The sequence below is a fragment of the Dipodomys ordii genome, unplaced genomic scaffold (assembly GCF_000151885.1).
Source record: "Dipodomys ordii isolate 6190 unplaced genomic scaffold, Dord_2.0 Scaffold14, whole genome shotgun sequence".
Taxonomy (NCBI): domain Eukaryota; kingdom Metazoa; phylum Chordata; class Mammalia; order Rodentia; family Heteromyidae; genus Dipodomys; species Dipodomys ordii.
This window is the reverse complement of record NW_012267230.1, coordinates 8959511-8971912: the sequence shown is the minus strand read 5'-3', so window position 1 is coordinate 8971912 and position 12402 is coordinate 8959511. Positions and strand designations below refer to the sequence as shown.

Here is a 12402-nt window from a genome sequence, read left to right as displayed (position 1 = left end):
GAAGGCGCGGGGCGGGGGGCGCGCACGAGGGGCGCACGCCAGGCCCGAGACAGGTTGGAGGGACTCTGCGGAGATGCGGGGCCCCAACTCGAGGGGGGGGGCACTTGAGAAGGGTGGAAGGGGTTCCCGGGGAGGCAGATCTCAGACCCTCTGCGGACACTGGGCTACCTTGAGGAGGAAACGATTCGGTTCACCTCCAAGGGAGGGAAGAAGTCTGAAGGAGAAACCAATAGGAATAATTGGGGAGTCCCGAGGTGGAGGTTTGAGGGTGAGTCTGGGGGGGGCAGAAGGAGGTCGGGATGGGAAGGTGTGGACGGGAGGGGCTGAGGTTGGGTCACCCTGTTAGAGAAGAGCAGGGACGGGAGGGAGGGGAACTGGAAGCTGACCCGTGCTGGAAATGGGTTAGGAGAAAGATGGGGAAAGCACCTGTCCTGGGGTGCTGAGGCCGTAACCTAGCCTGGCGGGACAGATAGAATGGTCCTCTAGATGGAGGAGGTGGCCAGGAGGAAAATGTCTGCTTGGAAGCCTGACCACAAACTTCTGGAGGGCAGAGACGGGCACTATTTGACGTTCCTGGGCCTCCTCAGTCTGGGGCCTCCGGCACCGCATGATACTAAGGCAAAAAAGTGAGCACCTATTCTCAAACTAAAAGCAAAAACGACTGGAGGTACGCCTCAAGTGGTACAGCACCTTCCTAGCAAGAACAAGGCCATGAGTTCGAACCCTAGAACCACCAAAAATAATTCTTGTTGCCAAAGTGCTAATAATGGTAGAAATGCATAAACCCCATAAACCCCAGAACAAAATCAAATGAAAGCCCTAGGGAGGTGCAAAACTGACTGGTTGAGCACTATAGAGTAGTAACTTTGTGTATGGGTTACTAAGTTCCTTTTAAAGGCCCATGGCTTGTTATAAGCTGCCCCATGTCCAGCAGCCCACTCACAAGTTGGATTTGCTTTAGGAGTATTTTATCAATCAGCTGAAATTAGAAGGAACCGAACATCTCCCTTGCCGCGTAACCAACGAAATCACGAGCAACAGTCGCTACGAGGTGTACACACGAGGAGGGGTCATATTTGCCACAAGTCGAATACTTGTAGTTGATTTCTTGACCGACAGAATACCTTCAGATTTAATAACGGGTAAGAATCTGAAATCCTCTTTGTTCATCAATGTGTGTGCTTTTATTTTGTGTCTCTCTGTTCCCTCGGCTAAACACTAAGCTAGAAAACCAGTGAGTACCATTGAATATTTGAGTTCAAGGTTGAGCATCTAGGTGGTGGCTCAATACGTAGATGCTCAGGAAATATCTGGGACCTCACTGAGTTAACTGCTGTGTTGTGTGAGAAGAGGAAGGAGTACAGTGTAAAGTAGGGAAATGTAGCCAGGTCGCTCACACCTCATCCCAGACTGAGACCTGAAGATCATGATCCAAAGCCATGGGGGGGGGGGGAGAAAAAGTTCTAGAGACCCCCATCTCCAATACTGACTGGCAAAATGCTAGACTAGAGGTGTAGTTCACGTGGTAGAGCTCCAGCTTTAAGTGAGGAAAGCCAAGCAAGAGCATAAGGCCCTGGGTTCAAGCCGTGGTACCAGCACAAAAAATAAAATAATAAATAGAAGAAGGATGCGTGGTACAGTAAAGACATAAAGCAGGACATAGGCGCTAATAAGGGTCATCAAGTGTCCTGTGCTGTGCACAGTTGGTGTTTTGCTTTCCCGTGACAGCAGCATGCTCCCGTGCATGTGCATGACACCTCATCCAGTAGGTCATGAGTATTTGCCAACTCTGTTACAATGCATGGGACCAACATCAGGTACATGGTCTGTTGCCAGCTGACATGTTCGTGTGGCACTTGACCGTGTGTGTAAGATCCACTCTTTCCTTCTTCCCTGTGTTTAAGCTCTGTGAATGCTTGTGGTTTCTGGCATCTGCTTTTAGAACTTAGCTAGGAGCTAAAAATCATCTTTACATATTTTCAAACACGTTTGGTTGTCCTCTAGGTGAATAAATTCTTCCCATAATATGACATCAAACCCAGTAGCTGCTTGATTCTTTTGTGAGAAAGGTTTTTATTGTAAGAACAGTTAATACAGAAAAGGAATTTATTTTCACCAGGGTGTGGCCTGGACATCTCTCCTGGTTTCCCCAGAGCCAGTTTAGGTGTCCACCCTGGTCAGCATGCTCAGAAGACTGTGTCTTGCTTGCTGTTAGTTGATCTGTCTTGCTCATTAATAAGCTTCCCTAGCACAGAGAAGGGCTTGGTCATCCCAAGCTGAGTAGCCAGTACCTAGGGGCCAACAGATGCCCACTGGCTGGAGGTCAGTGACCTGAATGACAGGGAAACTGCAGGCTGGGTAAGCACCCTCCCCGCGAGCTGACAAGACGCTTAAGAAATGATTAGTGAATGCATGTACGAATACACACTCTGAGTGGTTCATGGCAAAATGTCTAAGGAAAAGCTGTTATTCTTCTGCAGCATTTATCATGCATGGACCTTGTATCCAGATCTGCCTGACTTTGAATGCTACATACATTGTTATTTGTGTGTATGTGCACTAGTACTGGGCTTGAACTAGGTGCTGCCCCTTATCTCTTTCTCTCAAGGCTAGTGCTCTACTGCTTTTTGCTCTGTCTTTTTGGTTGTTGATTGGAGATCAGAGTCTCATAGACATTCCTGCCCAGGATGGCTTCTAAGTTAGATCTCAGTGTACTGAGAAGTAGGATTACAGGTGTGGGCCACTGGGCCTGCCTAATGCTAATTCTTAAATCTTCAATCAGAAAAGCCATGCCTCTTAAGAATTAAATGAAATAACCTAAAATACTTATCATAGTGATGGATACATGGCAAACAATAAATACTAACAAAAAATGACCATTTATAACCAGATCATCTGGATGCACCGTTATTGTCTGCTATGGTTGGCTGTTTGTCTCATGAGCTTGGTTTAGTGTTTAGATTTTAACACTTGGTTTAACATGTCTCTAAATGACCACTAGATGTCAGTGCTGGCCTGGCTTTCAGCCCAAGCACAACCTAATGGAGTGGAGAGCCATGTGCCTCATTGCTAGTCCCGCCATAGTTCTCCTTAGGTCCTAGCCATCCACGAAGCTGGGCCTGGCCCCACTGCCCCTTCATGATGAGAGAGAACTTCCTCATCATCCAGCCACATTCCTCTACCAGGACTGACCACAGGACACCTGACCCCCATCCCTAGCTCTCTTCCCACTAGTACGCTGTCACCATTCGTATCATTGCAGAATACCTCAGCAGGGAGAGCTTGGAGACTACGCAGACCAGGCCAGCAGAAGCTGACCCTGATGTCCAGAGAAAACAGAACACCCTGCACACATTTTTAGAGACAGTTAGGTATTCGATTTGTATCCCCAGTTGCTAGAACTTGGCCCTATATCCATTCCCCAAGTGTTGCATTCCTAAGGGCTCTTCTTCAGCAGGAAGGGCATGGGGTTAGGAGTGAGCTGCTGAGTTCCGCTGGGCTTGTTTGCATGCGCCTTGCCCTTGTCTTCTGCAATTTCTTAATTCCTCTGTGCCTCGCTGTCTCCATAAACGGAGAGTGGGTGAGGTGACGCCTGGCAGCAAGGTCCAGGGGCAGCTGGTGACCGTGCCCTTCCATGGCCTGGTGGACACACACAGGTAGTCACAGCATGGGAGCATGCAGATACAAAGAGGTTTCTTCGGGACCCAAATTGCCTTCCCCGGCCCCCCCTCCAAATCCCAACCTGCTAGTAGTATTTGCTTTTACAAAGATAGTGTAGAAAGATCATGATTGAGAACATCTGGGTCTCATTTGTGGTGACCTTGCTCAGGGTCACTTGCTCTCATAATGATTTAGCTACGGTAGAATTAATCAGGAGTAAATGAAGTACCCAGACTATGAGAGTACCCAGCCCAGCACCTGGAGAATCCACTTGATTCTCCTTCTGCCAGGTTCTAAAAGAACCATAGCCTTGAGCTGGGCACCAGTGGCTCACACCTCACTTTAGGAGGCTGAGATCTGAAGATCATGATTTGAAGCCAGAGTCTATGAGACTCTTTATCTTCAATTAATCACCAAAAAGTTAGAAATGGAGCTGTAGCTCACGGGATAGAGAGCCAGCCTTGAGCAAAAAAAGCTAATGGACAATACCCAGGCCCTGAGTTTAAGCCCCAAGACAAGTAATCTCCCCCCAACCCCCACCCAAAAGAAAAGATTCAGAACCAGCCTTCTGACCTTCATGGCCCCTCTTTCTCTTGGCCCTTGGAACACACTAAGTACTTTACCCATAATACTGTTGGCCGGAAGTTCCACAAGGATTTGTTTACAGCTGCATCCTCAGACTAGAGAGGCACCTGCAGGCATTCCAGACAGCCGGCAGTGAGGCCAGGCATGGTATGCAGATGCCATGCCTGTGTGTGCAGTTTCCACCCTGCCCGCCCCCAGGCATCCTGGTGTACCGAGCCCACCGAATCATCGAGTCATGTCAGGAAGCCTTCATCCTGCGCCTCTTCCGCCAGAAAAACAAGCGCGGTTTCATCAAAGCGTTCACAGACAATGCCATCGCCTTCGACACCGGCTTTTGTCACGTGGAGAGAGTGATGAGAAACCTTTTTGTGAGGAAGCTGTATCTGTGGCCGAGGTAAGCCACACTATGTGAGACACCGTCTTGTGAGAGGCTCTAAGCTGCCTGTGTAACAGAATGAGGGTTGACTGTTGCCATCAGTGCACCCGATCGATGCCCAGCAGATGCATGCGCACGTGTCAGTTTGTGACGCTTTTAAAAGTACAGATTTGGGAGTTAATTTTCCAGTGGCCCATCCAGTCTGCAAAGCCTCGCTATTTTTTTTTGGGGGGGGGTCCGGTTGTGGGGCCTGAACTCTGGGCCTGGGCGCTGTCCCTCAGCTCTTCAGCTCAAGGCTAGCGCTCTACCACTTGAGCCACAGCACCACTTCTGGCTTTTTTCTTTTTGCTTGTGTGGTGCTGAGCAATCGAACCCAGGGCCTCAGGCATGCAAGGCAAGCACTCTACCACTGAGCCACCTTCCCAGCCCCAAGCCTCGCTATTTCTTGTGCTTCTGGGGAAACCCAGAGATCTTGAGGCCCAGCAACACAACAGCCATAAGAGAAATGCAGATTTACTAACCAAGACTTCCACTTATCTTATTAAATATTACTCAGGGAATTTAAAGAATTTGGGTGAGGGGCTGGGAAGGTGGCTCAGTGGTAGAGTGCTTGCCTTGCATGCATGAGGCCCTGGGTTCGATTCCCCAGCACCACATAAGCAAAAAAAAAAAAAAAAAGAATTTGGGTGAATCTCTAAGAGAAATACAAGGTTTCAATTTTCTTTTTTTTTTTTTTTTGGATCCGGTCGTGGGTCCTGAACTCTGGGCCTGGGCGCTGTCCCTCAGCTCTTCAGCTCAAGGCTAGCACTCTACCACTTGAGCCATAGTGCCACTTCCGGCTGTTTTTCTTTTTGCTTATGTGGTGCTGAGGAATCGAACCCAGGGCCTCAGGCATGCAAGGCAAGTGCTCTACCACTGAGCCCCTCAATTTTCTAACATTTTTGTAACTGTATATGTCCTGATAAAAAGTGTACTTTATGTTGAGTAGCCAGATTCTGGTGGCTCATGCCTATAACTCTAAACTACTCAAGGAGCTGAGATCTGAGTATCAAGGTACAAAGCAAGCCCAGGCAGACAAAACCAAGACACTTTTTTTTTTAATGTTGTTATTATGAAGTTGATGTACATAAGTCAGGTAATAGTACATTTCTTTTTGGACCATGTCACCCCATCCCTCACTTTCCAAGACACTATCTCCAATTACCCACCAAAGAGCCAGAAGAAGAGGCATAGTTCAGATGGTAGAAGGCCAGCGTTGAACAAGAAAGCCAAGCCAGAATACAAGCCCCAGGAATCTAAACCCTAGACCAAGAGTGATAGTTGAAGCATTTTTTGGAGGGGAGCAAACTTCTCTAGAGTCAGACAGTGAACACTGGGCTTTTAGCCTCAGGGTCTGACCCAGTACTCTGCTTTGCAAAAGACAAAGACAGCAGACAGTAGGAAAACAGTGAGGTGACTGTGTCCCTTAGATGGTCTACTCGGGGCTTGGATGTGGCCCTGCCTGTATGAATGACAGACATTGGGTTCACACAGGTCCAGATGCTCTGTACACCTTTTTTTCTTTTTTTCTTTTTTTTCTTTTGGTCAGTTGTGGGGCTTGAACTCTGGGCTTGGGCGCTGTCCCTGAGCTCTTTAGCTCAAGGCAAGTGCTCTACAGCTTGAGCTACAGCATTACTTCTGGTTTTCTAGTGGTTTATTGGAGATAAGAGTCTCACAGACTTTACTCCCCGGCTGGCTTTGAACTGCGATCCTCAAATCTCAGCCTCCTGAGTAGCTAGGATTACAGACGTGAGTCACCAGCACCTAGCTCTTATTGTTTTTTAACTGCATTTGCAAACAGTCAAGAGAGTTTTAAACCAGGACTGAAAACACAGGGCTGAGAAGATTCCAAAGACATGGAAAACTTTGTCTCTTTAGGTTCCACGTGGCTGTCAACTCGTTTTTAGAGCAGCACAAACCAGAAGTGGTGGAAATTCATGTTGCCATGACACCTGCCATGCGGGCCATCCAGACAGCCATCCTGGACATTTTAAACGCCTGTCTGAAGGAGCTGAAATGCCACAACCCATCACTGGAAGTGGAAGACTTGTCTTTAGAAAATGCTATCGGGAAGCCTTTTGACAAGGTACCTTATTTTCCTTTTTTAAGCACAGTTGGATACGTTGTAAAGATGTGAGTTATAGCTGGCACCCATGAGATTCTTATCACCAATTAACCACCAAAAATCCAGAAGTCGAGGTATTACTCAATGGTAGAGTGCCCATCTTGAGTGAAAAAGCTAAGAGACAGTACGTAAGCCCTGAGTTTAAGCCCCAGTAATGGCAAAGGAAAAAGGTAAGTTATTTTAATATCTGCAGTGTTTTTAGCAGGCATTTGCTGCAGTCTTAGAGTTACATTGAAGGTGACTGAAAGTATATAGCTGCTTTGGTTTACTGGAAAGTAATAACTGACGATGACAGACGTGGCTTGGCAAGAAAGCACGAGTCCAGCTTCTCAGTTAGACTGCAGTGAGTGGGCCTCTCTCCCATGAAACAATAGAGGACAAGTAACACTGTTGCTCTGAAATGACAGCATGTGGGGGGCTACAGGGAGAAGAGTTGTATATAAGAGTGCTTCATCATTGTACAGGAATTCACAATAAGAATAAGTTGCACAAGTTTCATTACTAAGTAATGAAAACTTGCTCTGTCTTATATTACACTCTTCATTGAGAAAGTGCTAAGACCAGTTCAAACCAATTTGGTTCTAATTTTATATGATATGTGTAATATTTTATATAATATGTATAACGTGTAGTGTGTTATATAATATTTGCTCTGTATAACATGTTGCAAGTATAATATATAATATAATTCTGTAGTGTATGATATAGATGATGTATATTTTATATATATGGGACATGTTACTGTCTTAAACTCTAAGTCAATTTATATAACTGGGGAAAATGCATGCCAATTACACAGAGGAAAAAGTTAACTTTTCATTTATCTGATCCAAAGAATTAACTTCATATTTTCTGTTCCTTCAGTTTAAAGCATGTTTTGGTTTAATGCATGAGGATTAAAAAAATAAGCTTACATTCTTTTATTTATTTATTTTTTGGTCCGGTTGTGGGGCCTGAACTCTGGGCCTGAGTGCTGTCCCTCAGCTCTTCAGCTCAAGGCTAGCACTCTACCACTTGAGCCACAGCGCCACTTCCGGCTTTTTTTTTCTTTTTGCTTATATGGTGCTGAGGAATCGAACCCAGGGCCTCAGGCATGCAAGGCAAGCGCTCTACCACTGAGCCAACTTCCCAGCCCAAGCTTACATTCTTTTAATAGAATGTATGTCCCTAGGAAAACAAAATGTAGCTAACAATTTTTTACACTAGATCTCCTTTGTCATTCTTTGGGCCAGTAAAAGTCAAAGAATCATTTTAGATTTTCTTTCAGTGATTACATCTAAATGGAACCATGGCTTGCATCTTATTTTTTTTTAATTAACTTTCCACAAATCTTCTCAGTTATATGTCCCAGTTTGTCTCAGACAGCCCCAGCTTCTCCTTGCCCTGGCGTGAACAGTAGTAGTGTCTCATTTCATTTTTTACAATTGTCCTGTTTTAGACAATATGTTCTGTGCTCATCCAGTGTCACTCCTGCTCACCACTGACTCTGTTAAATGAGATGCTGTGTGCCAGTGCTGCTTCTGCTTGTAAAACCAAGTCACTGCTTGGATCAGGCCTGCTGTCCTCTCAGTGATGCCAATATGAAAAGAGGCAGCTTGGCTCCATTTAACGGCGAAGATTATAGCAATGAGAGTGCATTTGAAAAGTTAGACATCACTGGAATTTGATGAACTGCAATTTTGTAGCCACTTCCTTGTGGCTACAAATATTTGGGGATTTTTTTTTTTTTACTGTAATAAGTTTTATTCTCATTGTAGACAATCCGCCATTACCTGGACCCTTTGTGGCACCAGCTTGGAGCCAAGACAAAGTCCTTGGTCCAGGACCTGAAGATACTCCGGACCTTGCTGCTGTACCTCTGCCAGTACGACTGCGTCACCTTTCTTAACCTTCTGGAATCTCTGAGAGCCACGGAAAAGGCTTTTGGTCAGAATTCAGGTAAGAGAGAAAAATTCCTAAGTATATAGGAGCTGACAGGATTAGGGTTAGGTGGGGAGCAGGCAGGTGTGGGGAGGGTCGTCTTCAGCTGAGTTACAAACCAAGATCCCGATTACAGCTCAGCTTCCTTGCACAACCAGTAGGTTTTCGTGATAGCTAATGTTGCCACCTACTTAACTTCTGTTCCATATAATAACAAATATTCATATCCCTTCCAGGCAATGTTGAAAAAAGACTGCAAATAAACCGTCTCCAATGTAGACATAGGCTGTGCTCTGGAAGTTTCACTGTTAGAACTTTAAGGTTCATTTTTCCCCCCCAAAGAAACAGCAAGGGTTGAAAACTGAAGAAAATGGGGCTGGGAAGGTGGCTCAGTGGTAGAGTGCTTGCCTCGCATGCATGAGGCCCTGAGTTCAATTCCTCAGCACCACATAAGCAGAAAAAGCTGTGGAAGTGACGCTGTGGCTCAAATGGTAGAGTGCTAGCCTTGAACTGAAGAACTCAGGGACAGCACCCAGGCCCAGAGTTCAGGCCCCATGACCGACAAAAAAAAAAAAAGAAAACTTAAGAAAATATACATATTCAACTGGCTGCCATCTTATTTCCAACAAACTGGATATCCCTCCCTGACTCTTTCACAGGATCCTTGGCCTCTAAGGTCAAGATTTTAATACAACCAATCATTTTTCCTGCTTTTCCAGCTACAAATACATGACAGTAAACAATTCATCAACAGCTAGTTCCCTTGTCTGCTCCTGCCATAATTCATGCAAAGGCACCAATGGTGTTTCCCACCACTGGGCCATTGATGGAAGTGTCAGCATAGTGGAAAAACAGTATTATTGAGAGATAAAACTACGACATCGCATCCCCCCAAAAAAATAATCTTGGGGGCCCCCCAGAAGCCCATAGGCCACACTTTGAAAACCAGTAGACTGCCAGTGACAGAGTCCACAAACTGTAAGAGGAAGTAAGGCAGGGTGGTAGGAAAGCAAGATGGCGGTAGGCTGTTGGGTGCAGAAGTCACGTGTCTGCCAAAGTGTTTAATAATTAAATATTAACTGAAGCCTTGTTTTTTCTGCTACTCATATTAGGTTGGCTGTTTCTTGACTCCAGTACTTCAATGTTTGTAAATGCCCGAGCCAGGGTTTATAATATTCCAGACTCCAAAATGAGCAAAAAAGGCAAAAAGTCTGAGAAAATGGAGAATAAAGAAGGTCAAGGTATCCTATATGCTCAAGTCTCTTAATGTGTCTTCACCTATTCTTCATGGAAGCACTTATCAAATTATAACTTAAACCACCTTCTACCATGGGTTCATGTAATGCATGCTATCAGTCATGAATGTTCTTATCTCTGCCTACTAATGCTTTGACATAGCTCCCAGATCATTAATATTTGGGGCACTTAAGTCTTAGTAGAACATCATCATCCCTTTGAATTTGTAGGGCTGAGACTAGAATGGGGCAACTGTGGATTTTAGCCCAACGTCTGTCTAGCAGCTATCAAATATCTCCAGGTAAGGGGTGGCTCAGTCCTTGCCTTCTGCTTAGTTTAATCAAAGGTCTATCTTAAAACTTAATGTAAGTTGGGCACTGGTGGCTCATGTCTATAATCTTAGCTACTCAGGGTGCTGAGGTTGAGGATCATAGTACAAAGCCAGCCAGGGCAGGAAAGGATATAAGACTCTTATCTCTAATTACCAAAAAGTCAGAAGTGGATCTGTGGCTCAATAGTTAGAGCACCAGCCTTGAGCAAAAAAAGCAAGGACAGTGCCCATGCCCTGATCAAACCCTAGTACCAGCACTAAAAAAAACTTAATGGTGCATTGGAGCATTTACAGAAATCATCTTGGTTGTTGTCAGCTTTTATCCATATTCAGGGTTGTGAAATCATTTAAAGCACCATTACCCAGTGCTGGTTGCTTAATTTGCATAGCTGCTTCGATGTGGCATCACAGGGACCCTGACACAAAGCCATCTCTTCTGTGTTAGGGCACCACAGCCTCTGGTCATGTTGGTTAGGTACAACATACAGAGGCCTGTTCAAGAAGGCAGAGTCTATGTAGCATTATAAAGAAGAAAGCTCAAAAAAAAGTGGCTGTATGGAGTGATGGTGTTTCCTGCTGTACTAAAACATTGGGAAGAGTGTGTGGGCAGCTGTCGTCACGTGAAATGAAGTACTGTTATTTCTATACAGAAACAAAGAAGGAACTGGTGCTTGAAAGCAATCCCAAGTGGGAAGCCCTTTCGGAAGTGCTGAAAGAGATCGAAGCAGAAAATAAGGAGAGCGAGGCCCTGGGAGGCCCAGGTAGGAAGATGGAGGCAATGACAAGCAGTTTCAGAATCTTTGAACCAAATCTTAACTTGCTTAGCTCTTAAGTAGCATCTCACTATTTTTGTTGATAAAAGGTAGCCAAGTAAATCACAGTGAGCACAGAGATGCCAATGGCAAACGCAGCTCCGGCCATTGGATGAGATTTTCACCAAGCTGACTCATTGTATGCTCATGCAGCAGGGTCTTCACTGGTTGGCACCTCAGGACCTCCATGTGACATTCCCCTAATGCCCTCACCAGGCTTCAAATCCGGAATACCTAAGAATAAGCTAGTAGGTGTTCCAGTTCTGTCCTCAGCTCAGAGTTCTTCTCTTTCACATAGCCATGACTGAAGATTCTGTGCATTTGTGTATCAATACACATAATTTACACATATATTCAACAATTCTGTTAATTCCATTGGAGAAGGTATTTCAGATTTCTTTAAGATTTAGTCTGCTCAAAATTTTCTGATTTAATGGATTCTCTTAGCTGCCTTGGACAACTTAGACTATGTCCACAGCTTGAATCTGTTTATTACGTATTAAAGATAATAGCATTTATTATAGTTGTTAGAGAATCAAATGCTGTTTTTTTATTCTTACAGAGCCACTGTTTAGAGAGAATCTTCTCTGTGCTGCACTAGTCAATTATCTCCATCTGGGGCATGGAGATTAGTCAGTTCTTCTATATGATTTAATATTTCACATTTCATTAATCCATTTGGAATTTATCCTAGAGTATAAAATCCTCTGGAAAGGTATTAATTAAAAAGAGCTAATTAGTTGTAAAGAGATTCTGCAGTGGCTTTGCTTGTGCAAGACTGAGTCGTCCTGACTGGAGCTTCCCAAGCTTCCTAATCCTGTGGGAGGCCCACGCCATGCGTGGGGGCTGAGGGCTCTCACAGGGGCAGGAGGACAGGCGGGGGGAGATGGGGGCCCCAGGAGGGAGGGAAGGACAGGCTGGGGGAGATGGGGGCCCAGGAGCGAGGGAAGGACAGGCGGGGGGAGATGGGGTCCCAGGAGCCAGGGAAGGACAGGCTGGGAGAGATGGGGCCCCAGGAGGGAGGGAAGGACAGGCTGGGGGAGATGGGGGCCCCAGGAGTGAGGGAAGGACAGGCTGGGGGAGATGGGGCCCCAGGAGGGAGGGAAGGACAGGCTGGGGGAGAGATGGGGGCCCCAGGAGGGAGGGAAGGACAGGCTGGGGGAGATGGGGCCCCAGGAGCCAGGGAAGGACAGGCGGGGGGAGATGGAGGCCCCAGGAGGGAGGGAAGGACAGGCTGGGGGAGATGGGGGCCCAGGAGGGAGGGAAGGACAGGCGGGGGGAGATGGAGGCCCAGGAGCGAGGGAAGGACAGGCGGGGG

The 12402-nt window shown here is 46.0% G+C and overlaps 1 protein-coding gene across 1 annotated transcript in view; it reads left to right on the top strand.

Moving 5' to 3' along the window:
• Window positions 1-12402, top strand: part of Ercc4 (excision repair cross-complementation group 4) — a 147881-nt gene that overhangs the window by 129277 nt on the left and 6202 nt on the right. The window contains exons 2-7 of the mRNA XM_013011208.1: window positions 962-1142; window positions 4444-4639; window positions 6539-6746; window positions 8543-8723; window positions 9818-9946; window positions 10923-11033. Of these exons, the coding sequence (XP_012866662.1) occupies window positions 962-1142; window positions 4444-4639; window positions 6539-6746; window positions 8543-8723; window positions 9818-9946; window positions 10923-11033 (1006 nt within the window). The remainder of the gene's footprint in view (window positions 1-961; window positions 1143-4443; window positions 4640-6538; window positions 6747-8542; window positions 8724-9817; window positions 9947-10922; window positions 11034-12402) is intronic.